The sequence below is a fragment of the Pleurodeles waltl genome, chromosome 1_1 (assembly GCF_031143425.1).
Source record: "Pleurodeles waltl isolate 20211129_DDA chromosome 1_1, aPleWal1.hap1.20221129, whole genome shotgun sequence".
Classification (NCBI taxonomy): Eukaryota; Metazoa; Chordata; class Amphibia; order Caudata; family Salamandridae; genus Pleurodeles; species Pleurodeles waltl.
This window is the reverse complement of record NC_090436.1, coordinates 447,152,844-447,170,707: the sequence shown is the minus strand read 5'-3', so window position 1 is coordinate 447,170,707 and position 17,864 is coordinate 447,152,844. Positions and strand designations below refer to the sequence as shown.

Sequence of the window (17,864 nt, the reverse complement as noted above, 5' to 3'; positions counted from 1 at the left end):
ATGAGAACTTCCAAAAATAGTAGATTTCGCAAGTACAGGGGTTAGAGTGAATCAGAACACCTTTCATTGATCTCATTCCTTGTGTGTATGTATTATTGTGCCGTGGAGAGATTACTGCAATATCAATGTTTGATAAGGAGACCTATCTTGATAAGGTTTGTGGGTCCGGTGAGGACGTGCCTACTGTGTCCTTGGAAGTGTCCTGTCTCCCTGAGCCCTCTCCAGGTCCCAGGGAATGGCCTCTTCTGTCTCTTCGATGCAGGTGTTTCTTTGTGGCTGTCCTCCAGCCCCCAGGCGGATCTCTGCCCTCCACCCATTCTTTTCCATTCTGCTTTCTCTTTACTGCCCAGGTGAGAAGGCCTCCTGTGTTGAAGGTTGGGGTGCTCGTCAACCCACTTCCATGCAGCTTCAGGTGTATCCGAAAATAGAGTTTTGTCTTGAAACAGGACCTTTAGTCTGGCTGGAAAAAACAGCATGTATTTCTTGCCCATGGCCCTGAGTTTCTGTTTTACTTCTAGGTAAGTTTTGTTGTTAAATTCTTTGGGTGTAATCTGGGAAGACAATCACGGGGGTCCACTCCTCACACCGCTCGGATGATTTCATCTTGGTCTGCAAAGTCCAGCACACAGCCAATAATGGGTCGAGGTAGATCGGTGGGCCTGCTCCAGCACGGCCTTGGGCACCCAGCTCTTGAGCCAAGTGGTGATGAAGGATGTAGGTGAGGACCCTTCCAGTCCCTCGGGGATGTCCACGATGTGAAGGTTAGAGCAGCAAGATCTCCTTTCCGCGTCTTCCATACAGGCTTCAAATTGGTTGCCTTGCTGTTGTAAGGTTCCAAGATTAGTCTTGTGTGATTTAACAGCATCTTCTGTTCCGCAAAGCCTAGTTTCGACCTCTGTGACTGTGTGTGGTGTTTCTTAGGTCTTGGCGGATTAAAGTTAGGTCAACTTTGAGCTCCCCCATGCTCCCTTCCAGAGTGTCTGATTTCTTTGATCGCTTGTACGATTACAGAATTTTGTGGGTTTCCATCCTGTTGGGTCATGCTTCACGTCGCACCCCTTTCATCAGGCTGTGAGGCCTGTTTGGCAAACTTGCCAGTTTTAGTCTGTGATGTCGCAGCTGAAAACAGACACTTCTCTTAAGGAGTGGGGTGCAGACTTAAAGGATTCAACTGTACAGGGTGAGCAGCAGACCAAGTACCAGGGCTTTCACATCAGCTACCTGGAGCTTATAGCTGTTTACCTAGAGTTGAAGGCTTTTCTACCCTCACCTGATAGGCAACGTTATATTTGTCTGGACGGGCAATATGAAAGCCATGTATTACCTTTAGAAACATGGTAGGGACTGTCTCTGCTATCCCAGACAATTTGGTGGGTGTCCCTCTGCCACAAAATTCATTTGTTAGCAGAGTACCTTTCAGGAATGGACAGTGATTTTTGCTGACCTGCTCAGCAGAACGCAGCAGCAAGTCCACGAGTGGGAACTCCACCTGCAAGACCTCCTCTGTTAACCTATTCACTACAGCAGAAGACCTCTAATGCCCAACCTTTGCCTGAAGGTTCCACCACCCACAGTCCAACGGCAATGCACTATGGATAAACTGGTCAAGGATATTTGCCTATGCTTTTCCTCCTCCTCTTCTTCAATTTGTAGTTCAGAGACTTTAGCAGACATCCCTCACCCTATTCTTGGTGGCACCCACATGGCCCCGCTAGTCCTGGTTCACAACTCTGTTCATACACTCACTGGTTCAGCATAAGAGACCCCCAACAAGCCAGACCTTCTTCCACAGAACCATTGAGAAATGAGGCACCCGGATCCTTCAACCTTGCAATCTGGCTCAGAGAATTTAGATTTGGATACCTTAATCTTCACCTGAATGTATGTGCATTCTCAGGAAGCACACAGACCTGTCACATGTGTCTGCTACATGCCCAAGTGGAAGAGACTTATCTGCTACTGTCACTCAAAAGAAATTGACTCATTCGAAGCCACAGTACAGGATATAGACTGTCACTTCACATGCATTTTTCTAGGCTAACATTCACCTCCATACCATTACATCTAGCTGCTATAGCTGCTTACCTTCAGAATAGACAACACATCTCTCTCTTCAGGATACCGGTCATTAAAGCTTTCATGGAGGGTCTCAAAGGGGTCATTCCTCCCCAGGTCCCACCGGCACCCTCATGGAATCTCAACATTCTAGTCACACGATTCCTGGCCCTTCATTTTGAGCCCCTCAAGACCTTGCCGCCTTCAGTTCCTGTATTGGAAGGTGACATTTCTAGTTGCTGTCACCTCCCTCATATGTGTCAGTGGTCTTCAGGCATTAACCCCGGAAGAGCCATTCTTCCAGTTAGATAGGGATAGGGTTGTCCCCCGCACCAACTCCAAATTCCTCTGTAAGGTAGTATCTCACTTCCATCTTAATCAGTCCTTCCCAGGTTTTTCCCACAGCCTGATTCAGTTTGGAACGGGCTCTCCATACTTTAGATGTACAATGAGACCTCATGTACTACGTTGATAGTACCAGACCATTTAGAAAGACACAAAAACGTGTTGTTGCTTTCGCCCAACCACACAAAGAGAAGGCTTAGTCCAAGTTAGACATTGCCAGATGGATAGAGAAATGCATCCATACATGCTATGCTATGCTAAAGCCAAGAGGATTCTACACACTCTTCCTAGAGCACACACTATTCAGAAGAAAGGACCCTCTATGGCCTTCCTGGGGAACATTCCCTATAACATATATATGCAAAGCAGCTAGCTGATCCACACCACAAACATTACTGAGTGGTTATCCTAGCTTGCCAATGAGCTAATGTTGGCCAGAGAGTTATTTGTACACTTTTTCAATCTGCTGCATCACCGCAGGCTAGCCTCCACTCTTTGGGAGGTCTGCTGTACAGTCTGTGCACATGTGCGCATGTGTATCTACAGCCACATGTGCCTCAAACAGAAAATGTTGCTTACCCTGTAAGCATCTGTTAGTGGCATGTAGTGCTGTATATTCTCATGTCCCCACCCTCCTCCCTGGATGCCTGTAGCCATTGCAGTATCTGTTTGTTCTTTTCCTGTTATGCATGGACATCTCTTTATATATTGCTTCAGATTTCATCCTCACTTGTTGTGCAGGAAAACACACGTCCAAACCCAGTGGAAAGAAAGCAATCTAAAAACGGAGTTGATGACCATACGCATTATTGCTAAGAGGAGGAGTCCTAGGACCTCAAGACTCGAAAGACAAGTGGCACAAATCTGGGCCCAAAACTAGATGGCAGGAGTATGCATAGCATGTGAATCAGCACCACCATATATGCAACAAACAAATGCTTTCAGGGTAACATTTTCCCTTTCTGGAATCTTGGATATTTTGAACTAGAGCCTCATTGAATAGCATTGTGTAACATACATTTTAAAATCCACGCTTTGTTCTTTGGTCTTTTTCTCATGCATCCATTTGATAACTTGTTTGTGGCTAATTGCCAATGCATTTATTCTTTCTTTCAGGGTCCTCCAGGAGGTGGGGGACAGCCAGGGACACCCATCATGCCAAGTCCAGCAGGTATCAGTTCTTTAAAACTATAAAATGTCGGGGCATTGAGCCATTCCTTGTGAGTCAATAGTTCTTGGAGTAATATATTATGTGTTGGAGGTGGGAAGTGTTATATGCTTGTCATGCCTCATTTGTAGATGTTTCACTGTAGAATTCCTTAATACAGTTGTTTTTGTAGAACTGGCTTGAAAGGTTCACTGGGTTAGTTTTGATCCTCTCTGCCAAAGTTTTGTTGTTGTTGGGGGTGTGTGCTAAATAAACTTCACATGGTATCCACCTGGTTGGATACCCTAAAGTTGGCAACATTGTTTGATTTACCTGATTGGTCTGAAACTGGAGAAGCCCACCCTGCAAAGAACATGCCCGCCCCCGATCCACATGAGTCACTAGATTTTTGGCAGAGACTACATCTTAAGAATTCAGTGGGAAGCATACCTAAAGAACTAAGCTTTGTGGTAATGAGGGTAGGCCTAACACTGATGGAAAGCTGTGTGTGAATGTTTGGCTAAATGTAGGAAGCAAGAGCTAAGAAAAAAGCAGTGAGTTGTTCATCGTTGCACAGGTTTAGAAGTCATGAGATTATGAGCCTTAGGTATTTATAAACATGGGTTACAAGATGCGATAGGGTCAGGTAGTTTTGGTTTGTCGGCATGTATCATCAGCACAGGAGTCTGACTGATTAAGGACTTGAGGTTGGATGAGATAAGGTAGAGGTGTGCTGCAGTCCCTGTAAGTATAGGACTTGTGTGTGGTAGCTGATAGCATGAGCACCAAGGAAGAATAGCGAATTATTTGTGTGCCCAGAGTTGCATTCTTCATGGACACTCAAATTAATACAGTGCTTTATGAGCAGAAACAAAGTACAACATAAAATTACTTGTGCAGAATTGATGGCTGAAATGCAGCAGAAGTACCTCACAAATCAAACAGGGAGTTTCTGATGGATACTTTTAACCACAGATTCCTCATCTTTTGAATTCTCTCCATGCGCCAGACTGAATTTTGAAACTGTTTTCATCAATCGCTCTCATGCGCTGCTCCGTGGTGCCTTTGGACTCTTGGGCAGCCTTGCCTACACATCCAGAAGTGATGGTGTGGAGCTGTATAAAGAGGACACCCCATACGCTGACGTGTTGCTTCTTTTCCTGCACCCTTCATCATTGATCTGAAGCTTCGGTCCCGAACTTTGTCAGTTCTTTACCAACTTCCAAAACAGTTTTTCCAATGAGAGTGTTGTAGGACAGTCTCCCCAAAACTCTGCAATTTCAAACTGTGGCATACCTGCAGGAAGCAGATGTCAGTCACGGACCTGCATGATGTCTGTCTTTGGTATCTCAGATCCAAACATGATTGAGAATCATGCAGCAGATGCTGTCTGATGCACACATAAGGCCATCAGGAAACAAGAAGTAAAGTTGTCATTAGGGAGTGAGCGGTAAAGTCGCTGAGAACAAGAAACAAGGCCACTTATGCTGCAGGTCACAGGCTCATTTTTGCTGCAAGTCCTTGTCCAGGTCCAGGTCTCAGCTCTAAGATAAGAGTAAGACTGAGTCAATGACAAAACTCAGGGCAAAGACTGAAAATCTAGCTGTGACTCCTCTCCTCATACTTGTTGCTCTAGGAAAAAGATCGGGTAGTTAGCACTCGAAAGCCTGAACTCCAGACGTCATTAGAATCAACCATTTCATGGCTTGAGTTGATGCACCCTGAATATCCTAGGCCATCATAAACTTGGCAACAGGTAAGGACTTTGAGCAGGCAATGCTGTAGCTTTTCCTGATTATTTTGGGTCCACCTGGACCCATTGGGCCCCATGGAACAATCAAGGCCCTCAGCTACACTTCCAGCGGCACAACCTTGCCTAACTCAGTCTAACCCTGTTCTGCCTCCTCCCTGCACCTCACTGGCTCCAGCTCACCTCTAATCCCTTGCTGAACGTCACACCAGGCCCAGCATGAGCCCCAGCTCCCAATGTGTTGGTTCCAGATCCAATCCCAATGCTGATAATGGATTCAGAGGAGAGTTCGGCTAGAGCTGGGCCATTGTCTCATTACAAGTTTACTAAGGCAGAGCCAGTGATGTTGAGCAACTCTCTGGCTGTGACTCTTTCTCAGTGCCAATACCTTTGACACCCTGAAGCCATTTTTCGTCCTAGTGGCCATACAAGACTTCCAGAACTATCCACAATACAGGGATGATGATGAGGAGGAGGTGGTGGGCTGTTTGTCGGCCCCGTATTTTACTTACGACTGACTCTTATTTAGACACCCAAAATATTGTTGCTATTTAGACCCCATCAGAGACAGAGTTGGACTCTACAGTGGGTCCTCATGTGAAGAAAGTGCATCCCTTGCTTTAGTAGTATGTAGGGTGGCTAAGGTTTTGCAACTGCAGTTCTACTGTGAAAACTAAGGCCCATCTGCTTAATGAAATTGTGTGACCTAGCCTTTCAAAATCAGAATCTATGCTACCTATCTATAAAGCCCTGATGGATACTCCAAATGAGGCTTACTGGAAGTCTTGCTTTGTTCCTCCAGAAAGTAACCCCACTGCCTTGTTCCAGTTTACCCAGCCCTCTTGACTCAAAACTCACCACCGGAAATTAAACCTTAAAGCCTTCCCAGCTGCCTCACCTCCTAGAGTATTGAAGCTCATTGACGCGCTTTGCAAGAGCTCCTCTGCCAGTATGGCTTTGCAGTGTCTGGCTGGGGTATGCCTGTTGAGATGTGGGAGCGAGATCATACCTGTCCTCTGAGAGAAATGTAAATATTCCTAATTTTGTTGGTCCACGCTGGACATCACAGACACTATGTAGGTCATGCTGTTGTAGTGCTTTGTCATCATGCCTGGATGTGCTCCATTACTTTCTTTGGGTACATACAGAAACACCTCATGGGTATGCCGTTTGATGCTCCAGGCTGTCGATAACAAGGCAGATTCAGCTTTGGAATGGTTTAATGCTAGCGGGACCGGCCTGGCCAAACTCCAGAGCCATCCATCTCAGCCTGTGCGGCAGCCCGTCTAGCTCTTTTGAGTCTCCAGTGGTGGTAGTGGGCAGAAAATGCTTTTACCTTTTCAGCTGTCATCCAGTTACCTCTGCATGTTGTCTGTCATGGTTATTCCTTTCCCTTTACTTCGGAAGGACACATTTAAGATGCTGTCTCTGGCCCAGGTGCTATCTGCACTAGATCTTGGGGATTTGATGATGTCCTTGGACATGCATGGCACATACTTTAATTTACCCATAGTTTCATATACCCGTCTTCTAGTCCTACAGGTGATTCATCTGCTTCATTGTGCAGAAAGAACAATTTCAGTTTACCGTCATGCCTGTAAGCCTCACGTACCCCCAGCTCCTCCCCCCCAAGCCTCCAGCCCCCACCTGTTTGTTTATAAGGGAGATGGTTGTGGTCACGCTTATCTTTGCCTTGACTGTTGTTAAGGTAAGCTTAACAAAGTAAGCAGCAGATGGCCATCTTGAACCCGTATCCCATGTTTAGCCAGTGCAGAGGATTCCCTTTATAATAGCGCTTCTGGACACAGTGGCATTCTAAACATTTCTGCTCCACAGTGAAACCAGGAATTAAGGATATGATCTTAGTGCTTCAGGCTCGGTTCTGTGTTCTGGCTTCTGGTCTCTGGTGGTGCAAAGGACCCTCATCAGTCTCTGGAACTGCATGCCATCTAGCTGGATCTCAGTGCCTTTCTGCCTTCCATAAAGGACTGCCCTGCAAATGCTCTTATGGGCTATACTATAGCTGTGTTGTTCTATAGCAAACAGTGGTGTGTGGCCATGCGTCCATTTTCTTACGATAATGGCATTACTCCTAGTCCTACTCCCTCGCCTTCCTTTAAACCAATGAGGCTTCCTGCCTCCCTCTAGACCCACCCTCCCCCTTTTAACCCCCCCCCCCACCCCTACCACCTCCTGTACAAAAACCAAGCCCAAGTAGCAACTCAGACAGTCCGTACCGGGAGGGCGAGAGGGAACGGAAAGGAAGGCGAGGGAGTAGGACTAGGAGTAATGCCATTATCGTAAGAAAATGGACGCATTACCTCCCGTCCCTCCCTCGCCTTCCTTTAAACCAATGAGACATAGCAAGAAACACACAGGAGACGGACACTGAGTTGCAAGAAGTTAATTACAATGCACATAGGCCACCAAGACCCTACCCCTATTACCTCATAGAGGATAAGACCCGGTGACCCAACACCGACTCCAAACCACCCAAGTCCGACAGCCTATAATGCCGAACAAATGTTGAAGGAGAGGCCCAAGTGGCGGCCCTGCAAATTTCCACCACTGAAGTCCCCTGAAGCTCAGCCACCGTAGCCGCCATACCCCTGGTAGAACGACCCTGAATCCCCTGCGGAGGAACCACCCGTTTCAAGGAATAAGCCAACAGAATCAACGATCTCACCCACCGACTCAAGGAAGCCATGGAAGGCTTTTCCCCTTTACTGGCCGGACCGAAATTCACAAAAAGCGAATCCCCCTTCCGGAAAGGAGCCACTACACGCAGATACTCCAACAAAGCCCTGCACACATCTAAAGAATGTAAACGAACCTCCTCCACCGAGGAGGGATTTGGACAAAATGAAGGAAGAATGACCTCCTGGCGAGCATGGAAAGAAGAATTAACTTTTGGAATAAAAGAAGGCACCGGAACAAGAATCACCCGATCCTGAAAAACTTTACAAAAAGAAAAGGACAGGCCAAAGCCCCCAATTCCCCTAAACGGCGGGCCGAAGTAATGGCCACCAAAAAGAACGTTTACAAAGAAAGATGGCGCAAATCACATTCCCCCAGTGGTTCAAAAGGGGCAGCAGTCAATGCATCTAAAACCAAAGAAAGATCCCACGACGGAAAAGAACGTACAGGGCGAGGAAACAAATTAAGAAGCCCCTGAAAAAATCTAGGCATCAAATGACCCTCATCCGGAAGATTACGCCACGGACGCCTGAATAGCCGCCCACTGCACCCGCAGAGATGCCACTGACAACCCCAATTGTGCACCCTCCTGTAAGAACTGCATCACATCAAAGATAGACGCGCAGGTAGGATCCAATTTATGCTGGAATTACCAAGAAGAAAAAACCTTCCACTGTCCACCATAGGAAAGCAAAGTGGAACGCCGCCTGGAAGCCAGCAAAGTAGAACTCAAACCCACTGGTACCCCCAGACCTGTCAAACCCTGGCGTTCAACTTCCAGGCCGTCAAGTGTAACCTCCTCAATGACCCCATCGAGAGGCAGGGAAACTCCAGGGGCGACGGACAAAGAGGAAGAGGCCACATCCGGCCGGATGCCTTCAGCTGCAGCAATTCACCCTCGGCCAGTGCGGCGCAATCAAGATAACCCTGGGCCCCAGATGCCGCACCCTCAACAGAAAAGACCGGATCAGCTGAAACGCAGGGAAAGCGTACAAAAGGCCCTTCGCCAAGGACACGACATCCCGTCTACCTCCCACGCCTGAGGACACCGAAACCGGGAGCTGAAGCGACTGAGCTTCGCATTTTCCGGAGACGCAAATACATCCAGCACTGGAAGACGCCAGAGACGAACCAGATGAAGAAACAGTGACTTCCGGAAGGAGAAAAGTTGAGAGGAAGGAATCACCCTGCTCAGCAGATCCGCCCGAACATTGACCACCCCCCGAATGTACGTAGCCCGGAGAGAAGGAACCCACTCCAGAGCCCACAAAAAGATCTGCCTGGCCAGACTGAACAAGGCCCTTGACCTGGTCATCCCCTGTCGGTTGACATAAGCCTTGGCTACTAAGTTGTCCCTCCGAATAAGAACTTCAGCTCCCTTCAGGGACACCTGGAAATGTATCAGAGCCCACAATACAGCTTTAAACTCACGCCAATTCGACAACCGATTGGCCTCCAGCGGGGACCAAAACCCCTGAATCTGTGCCGACCCCATCCAAGCACCCCATCCGGAGAGGCTGGCATCCGTTGTCATCCCCACCGGGCTTAGAGGAGACAAAGACACCCCTACCCGAAGATGATTGGAATCCAACCACCATCTCAACTCCCTGCGAATCAACCCTGACCCCGGAATCCTGGTCATCCGAGAACCGGACCCTGGTGCCCACATTCTCAGGAACCAGGTCATCAAGCAAAGAAGATGGAAACGCGCCCAAGGGACCAGAAAGATCACCGACGCCAAATGACCTTGCAGACGCAACCACAGAAGAGCACGAGGGGCAGTCCGTAACACAACCTCCCTCACCATGGACTGGAGTACACCTAACCTTTTTTCTGACACTGTCACCAAACCTGGAAGAGTCCGAAACCGAGCCCCTAGAAAAACCAGATCCTGGGACGGGACTAAATCTGATTTCCCCCAGTTGATCAAAAACCTGCGGTTTTGCAGGACCACCAGAACCCGGGCCACCTGCCTCCGCAACAGGCCCTGCGAGGGTGCATGAATCAGGATGTCGTCCAGATATGGATGAATAAACACCCCTTCTGAATGCAGCAAATCCACCAGGGGGGCCAGCACCTTTGTAAAAATCTGAGGAGAAGACTTGAGGCCGAAAGGCAGTACACAAAACTGATAATGCTCCTGATCCACAGCAAACCTTAGGAACCTCTGAGAAGTCTTTTCCACAGGCACATGCAGGTAAGCATCCTGCAGATCCAGTGACACCAGAAAGTCCCCCTGACTGACCAATGGGAAAATAGTCTGAATTGACCGCATGCGGAAATGCACCGTCTTGATCCAAGCATTCACTCCTTTCAGATTGAGCACAGGCCGAAATCCCCCTGATACCTTCTGAACCAGAAACAAGACAGAATAAGTGCCCTGGCCCCTTTTTTTCCAGGGGAACGCGGGAAATGGCCCCTTTCAAAAGCAAGTCCCGGACTCCGTCCAACAATGCCTCTCTCCGTGCCCCGACTGTAGGCAGAGGAGTGGGATGCACCCCCGAATCCGGAGGCACCACAACAAAATCGATGACGTAACCATTTGGCCACAATGTCCAGCACCCAATGATCGCTGACACTTTCCTGCCAAGTTGAAAGAAAGTGCCTCAGCCTTCCCCCAACCTGCCCTATGCCAGGCCCACAGTGATTGTCAGGACCCCTTCTTGAACCCACCCCGGTTCGAAGGAGCAGCTTTCTTAGGGGAAAAACGAGGCTGAAAACGACGTTTCCTAAAAGGAAAAGATTTTGCATCCATCTTGGGAGAAGAACGGGAATGCTTCTTCAACCCTTTCCCAGAAGCAGATCCCCCTTTATAAGGCAAGGCATGCTTCCTTTCCTTAAATGCCTTGGAAAGCATGGAAGGCAATTGATCTCCAAACAAGCTACGACCCTCAAAAGGCAGTCGCAGGAGGGCAGACTTCTCCCCAGGGTCGGCCTTCCAGGATCGCAACCAGAGGGACCTACGGGCCCCAATCAAAGCTCCAGACGGCAGAGCCGAAGTACGGACCACATTGGATGATACATCCGCCAACAACCTGGCCTGCTGCTCCATACCAGCCAGGAGTTCGGAACACTCCGTCCCTTCCTGAACAGCCACTGCCAGCTTATCAAAGTCCTGAACCAACGACTGGGCCGCATAAGCAGAATATATACCTGCTCTCAGTGCCAGATTCTCAGCCGCAAAAGCCCTCTTGAGCCCTGAATCCACCTTATGGTCCGTGGCATCAGTAGGCACACAATCCTTCGGATCGACTGCTGTTTTGCCAATCAGGGTAGCCAAAATGGAATCCAGGCGGACAGAGGAAGGTAATACATCCTCACCCTCAAGTAAATAAAGTTTCTGAAGAAATCGTGGAACCTGAGCCTTATCCACCTCCTTCCATTCACGAAACACCACATCCTTCACAGGTCCCTGAAAAGGCATGGCAAACTTAGAAGGCGTCTGATATTGCGGGAATAAGTGAGAGTCAGAGTTCGTAGGCTGAAACACAAGAAACCCTAAATTGTCCCGTACATGTGCCATCACTTCCCACATCTCCTCTCTGGAGACATATTTCCCCCCCAGAGGAAGTAGATGGAGCCTCCCCCTCCTCATCCTCTGAGGAGGACCTCCCCGCAGTAGCAGGTGTATGTGCAGCTCTAGACCGACTAGGTCTGGCCAGCCCTGCTTGAAGAGCCTTGGAAACAGCCACCTCGATCATCTTCTGCACCTCCTCCCTGGATATGAGTGGCGCAGCACCACCACCCGGAACTTGGGGACCCCCAGGGGTTAAAATGTCAGCAGCACCCTCCTCATCTGAGGAGGAGGAAGAAACAATCCTCCGTCGCTTAGCAGGCACCTTAGGCATGGTAGAATCAAAACACACTACCACCTCCCTGAATACACTCTCAAATATACAGGGCCCAGGACCTCCCACAACACAACCATTAACCAATCCCCACAAAGTCAGAATTAAAGAATGCAGTTAAAATTGCGGGCAGGACGCCCGTCCTACCAGTCCTGGATCAAAAAATGCTCCTTGGCACCGGAAATTGACGCCCCAGCCGCAAAGAGCCGGCTGACCCTGTCAGCCGACTCCCAGGACGCGTCTTACGAGCAGCCCCGCCTGCTCTGAAAAGACGCGACCAGCCAGAGCACACCTCACGGAGCTCCGCGCCCCGAGGAGTGCTGAAAACGACGTCCCCCAGGCCCCGCTGTGGAGGAAAGAGAAAAGGTAAGTCTAGCGCGGGCTAGACAAAAAAAACAGGAGGTGGTAGGGGTGGGGGTGGGGGGTTTAAAAGGGGAAGGGAGGGTCTAGAGGGAGGCAGGAAGCCTCATTGGTTTAAAGGAAGGCGAGGGAGGGACGGGAGGTAATGTGTTCTCTGCTGGAAAGCATGGAGGCTGTGCTGCTGGCTGCACTGTCAGGGAGTTGTCTCTAAATGCTAGGATGGATGAACTAGTGGACTACAGGGGTGTCTGCACTCAGAAGTGGTTCAAGGCATAGTTACCCAGTGGGATGTGCCTTGGGTGAATCTTTTCACTCCTTCCAAGGAACTCATTGTTGAGCTTTGTGTACTTCAAAGCAGGGATTCTCAAAGTATGGCCCGGGGCCTGCACGCAGCCCTCCTGGCATTTCTCTGTGGTTCCCTGATGAACAGGCTGCTGGCTACTTGACAGAGCACACACGTTAAAAGCTGTTAAAAGGCAAGCATTTATTTTCCCCTTAACTAAAGTGGGTAAAGAAGTGCGTCCTGCACATCGTATCTTTAGGAAAGCTTTAACTTCTAAAGACATCTTTCACTAATCATGCAAAAGTATGAGAAACTCATTTCAAAGTGTATCTCATTACACGCAGAAGCGTTCCACCTTAGTACATCAGATTAAATTAGTGCAACGAGAGGCCTTTATTAGAAGTCGTAATTTTCAAGCATGAACGTATAAACATTGATGCACCCTTTTTGGGGCCTGCATTTTTATTATAATTGAAACAACATTATAGTATTAAATGCAAGAAAAGGTTTTGACAGCACATATCCTGAACTCGTGTATTTGAAGGTGTTTTCTCAAATGTTGTAAGGAAGGAAAAAGAGACAAAGTGAAATAAACCAATTGCCTAGAATCACACAATATGCAGGAAGCCGGCAGGTTTTCTGGTTTTAAATTGTGCAGTTCAGTCTCTAGATGAGTATCTTTTTCTCTCTCACATTTTACGTCAAATGTTGATTCTCTGTTTAATTCTTGGCACATGAGGTTAGACCGTGGTTGGCAGACAGAAGCCAAGTGAAGGCTCGATTTGTTGTGCATACCATGCACATTCTTCACTTTTCCCCTACGCCCACCTTACACCACCAGACCCTCACCCTGCTGGTATTAGTGCAGCCCTGGGGCATGCCACAGACTATTCTTTATGCCCCTGAGGAAATGATGTTTGCGAGTACCCATGCTTTAGAGTTTCCATCTCAATATTTACTGTGAGACGCGTTTAGTCTGCTGTAGGACTCCAGTCCCCTTTATGTATTACTGTGCCCATGGCTCCTGAAGAAAGTCCAGAGGAACTTCACATAACTCATCCTGGTAGCCATGGACTGGGTGCTGGAGGTCTAGTACACTGACTTTCTGAGTCTGAGCATCTGCCCCTGCTCCATCTCCCTTTTCGGGAGGACCTACTCTCTCAACAAGAGCTGCGTTCTACGCACAAACCTCCTCAGCCTAGACCTGTATAGAGATTACATTAAACCAGCTGAGCGTTTAGGCCTGCCTGCGGAAGTGGTGAACATCATCTTTGTTGCTTGCTGTCCATCTATGAAGTTTATCTATCCTTGTTGATGCCCTCGGGCGAGGACTTAGATTTGACCCGATGTGGACTAAACTTTCTGATGTTATTCTGTTTGTCTTGTCTTTAGCCCACCTAGGGCTAAACGTGAATCAGCAATTTTTGGTATTAGGGACCAACAATAGTTACAAAAAAACCTGTCTTTAATTATTAGGAGGAATAAAAAAATATTTTTGTGTTGAATTTCCAGAAGTATGCAGATAAGGCCTCGCCAAATTGAAAGATTTTACACATATTTTTAAAGGAGAAGGATGTACCAACATTGCATAGTTCAATCCAATTTAATATCAATATGCTGTGAGGCTGGGAAAGAATTCATAAAATTGGGGGTAACCGAAACAACTGACACTCAGGATGGCATCACTGGGTAAGGTTGGGAATATGAATGACAAGATCAGATTGTTTGTACCTTTAAAGGCTTTAACAGTAAAGTAAAGTTTAACTATTTCCCCCTACCAAATAAAATGTTATGTTGGGTACGAAAGTGCAATTGACTTCATCATATTCTGCTGCACTGAAAATCCGCCCCATTGCCCCTTTTCATTGTTATCAACGTTTGCAACGTTTACTTCATTTTACCTGGTTGCAGTGTAGCAGTCTTTGAGTCCTTTAAGAACATGTAATGGATTAATCTGGGAGATCAACCCCTCACTTAGACAGACACCGGTTATATCCCTACTCATGAGCACAAATTCCATCCCACTTTGTACCATCCTATTTTTACTAGATTTCCGGGGCAGCGCCAAGAGTGAACTCAAATGAGCCTTGTTCCCCCATCCTGTGTGCCAATTAGTCAAATGTAATGTTTTTGATGAAGTGGATCCAAGTGCACTTTTGCATAGATTAATTAGATACAAAAGCCATTACAAGATAGACCCTGCTTCATACAGCTGATCCTCACACCTTTGCTGTCTCCGAAGTCTAGTGTGAACTCGCACAATAAATAATAAATTTGTTTCCTGCCTTTTGTCATCAGGCAAGATCTTGGAGCCTTCAGTGCGTTTTTGACTGGAGCCCCTGTTGGGTCATTAGTTCATCTGCCAATTACATAAGTCGTTTTTTGGCAGATCATTCCCCCAACTCGCCCCTTGGCCTTCCGCACACTCCCGCGTCTGTTGCTGATCTGTGACCAGGTTCATAGCTTGTGTAATATTGGGCCTCTGCACAGTTGGGTTAAATCATGATTGGCATCTTGAGGAAACTTCTCAGCATCCTTGTGGAAAGTGTGCTCATGTGTGTCATGATATCTTGTCTAGCTCTGTTTAGTATAAGTGGGGATTGCTTGATTTCCCTTGCTGGGGCTGTTTTTGACCCTGGCTTTGCTGCACTTATCTCTAGCCTGGAGGGTGCAAGAGAGCCCCAGAAGTGAAATTCTGCTCCCCTAATCACCACCAACTCTTCACCCTTTTTTTCAAAAGCGGTCTGGTGTGTAAAACGTATTTTTTAATTTTACTTAATGTCTGTCTCTTTAAGGATTATTCCTGAATACAATTTTCCTGCATTGTCTTGACGGTTATCGAATACTGCTTTGAGGACCATTATTTAAACATTGTGGATTTTTTTTAATTATTTTTATTAAACCATTGCTCAGCTTACAAATCTTTACATCATCATGAATAATAGAGTATAACACAATAACAACCATAATTAATTTAAACAGTTCAGACTGGTGGCTAAGCAGAGTTATGTCATACTCATCCTGCGGTCTTTCCCTATCCTATAGCCTTCTCTGGGGGACATCTTTATCTCTGCTTTCCTCCCATCCCATTCCCCCTAGTACCCTCTGTATTCAACCCAGGGGGGTCCACATCTTTTCGAATTTCTTGCGGACAACTATGGCTTTTATAAGTCACCTGTTCGGCCCTTTGGGACTAATCGAGGTCCCTTTTCCAGTCTGAGTCTATTGGTGTGCTTCCCCCATATCCTTGCAGTGTTCCTCTCGACCATTCCCGCCACCAACATGAGCCAGATCTTTTGAGATTTGGGCCACCTCTCCTCCCCTGTTATGTGTAGGAGGAGCCATCTGGCCTTCACCTGTATCGTAAGGCCCGTCACCTGTTTCATGACTGCCACCACCTCCTGCCAATAGGCCTGAATTTTTGGCCATTCCCAGATTTTATGGAAGAATGATCCCACATCCCCTAGTGCACAGATTGTTTGCGCTGCGTCCCATGCAATGCAAGAGTGTTTGAGCTATGTGGACTCAATGCAGTATTCACAGCTGTATTAATCAGAATCAAGTACTAATCGTGATTTCTCTGGGGCTCTGCAGCACCTCCACCCAGTCCTCGCTCTCTATCAGCCTAATGGTCTCCCTCCCAAGCCCTCTGCACCTTACCCCTGGGAACAGGAGAGTTAGTCACTAGCTTCCTATATGTCAGGGAAGTGGCTTTCCATGGCATGGGATCCAGCAGGAGACGACTCTCCAGTGGCAGTGACTCTGGTAGGTGTTTCCACCCACCCCCCCCAGGCAATTGACAGCATATCGCATGCCTCAACTGCAGATATTTATAGTGAGCAGTGTACTTCATTTAAAAGTCCCTTTTCAGGTCGTCAAAGGAGAGCATGGCCCCTTCCCTCCAGATGTCCCCCAGGCGTTCAATATCAATGAGGCTCCATTTACGGAAGCCCTCTAGCTTCCTCAATTCCATCAACTGGTCACTATCCCACAGTGGTGTCATATCTGTGAGTTTGCCACCCTGTCTCTCTCCTCCCTCCCCCCCGACTCCAGGTGGTAGCATCTCTCCAGGTCCTAACTACAGTCTGTGTATGTGGCAGGACCGTGCGCTCTCGGCACCTGTCCTATAGGGTGGACCAGCTGCCCCAGATCCCCATAGCCTCCCTGTCGACCTGATAGACGGGGTCACTGATGTCTACCCACTCGTTGATTGTGATCAGCTGTGACGACCAATAATAGGCCTGGATGTATGGGATTTTCCAGGCCTCCCTCAGACATTCCACTCTGAAGCTTGGCCAAGGAAATGTTCAAGCTGCCCCCGTTCCATCAAAGTTTGCGCACCTCACTTTTGACCCCAGTAAAGAAGTCTGCCGTCACTTTAAAGGGAGTGTTTTGCAACACATACAATATGCGCGGGAGCGAAACCATTTTAAAGAGCGCCGCCCATCCCATTAAGGACACCAGAAGTCCCTGCCAGTGGGCTATGTCACTGCAAAGGCTCTCCAACTGTGGTAGTAGGTTTTGCCTCTAAAATTCCTCTGCGTTTCGCATCACATAGATCCCTAGGTACTGGAAGCCCTCCATCACCACCGGGGCAGCACATCTGGGGAGTAAGTGTGGGCATCCCCCTGCGAAAGGAAAAACCAAGGATTTGTCCCAGTTAATTGTGTACCCTGAGTGGGCACCACATATCTGGAAAATATGGAGTATCCTATCTATTGTAGTGCGGGCGATTTAAGTATCGTTAATGTAAAAAAAAAAAAAACATATTTAAATCACCTGAATGTCATATTGAATACAATGGGGGTTTTAACAAGTGTGGCAGTCTTAAGACCGACACATTCACGATGGCATGTCCGACTGCCACATTAAAACCCTGGCAGTTAGACCGACAGAGAAATGCCAGCTCTGCCAAGATGATGATCCTGGCGGTGGTCGATATCGTAAACCTTGTTCTCCGCCAGCCTTTTCATGGTGGTATCACCACCATAAAAAGGCTGGTGGAGAACAGGTGCAGAGGGCCGGAGGGGGGCCCCTGCACTGCCCATGCTCTTGGCATGAGAAGTGCAGGATCCCTACTGCCCAGCATCATTACAGTGTTCACTGTCTGCTTTGCATTTGGTGAACATTGCGAGGGTGCTGGTGCACCCTAATGGCTACAGCATTGCCGCTGGTTCGATTACGAGCTAGAGACAATGCTGTAGCCTGTTTCCCGCTAAGCGAAAACTCAGGTTTCCGTCTGCCGATTTAGCGGGAAACTCATAATTACTCCAGCGGGGAGGTCGACACGTAGGCAGCAGCCACCCTGTTGGGAGTTTGGCAGGCGTGCTTTCCCGTCTACCAAACTCTAAATGACCCCCAGTGTGTTTAAATTTGTTT

The 17,864-nt window shown here is 47.9% G+C and overlaps 1 protein-coding gene across 6 annotated transcripts in view; it reads left to right on the top strand.

The window, feature by feature from the left end:
* The window catches only part of SSBP2 (single stranded DNA binding protein 2), a 919,192-nt gene that overhangs the window by 836,100 nt on the left and 65,228 nt on the right, over window positions 1-17,864 (top strand). For all 6 annotated transcript variants that reach the window (XM_069224652.1, XM_069224643.1, XM_069224660.1 and 3 more), the window contains one exon: window positions 3,517-3,571. In XM_069224652.1, coding sequence (XP_069080753.1) covers window positions 3,517-3,571 — 55 coding nt within the window. The remainder of the gene's footprint in view (window positions 1-3,516; window positions 3,572-17,864) is intronic.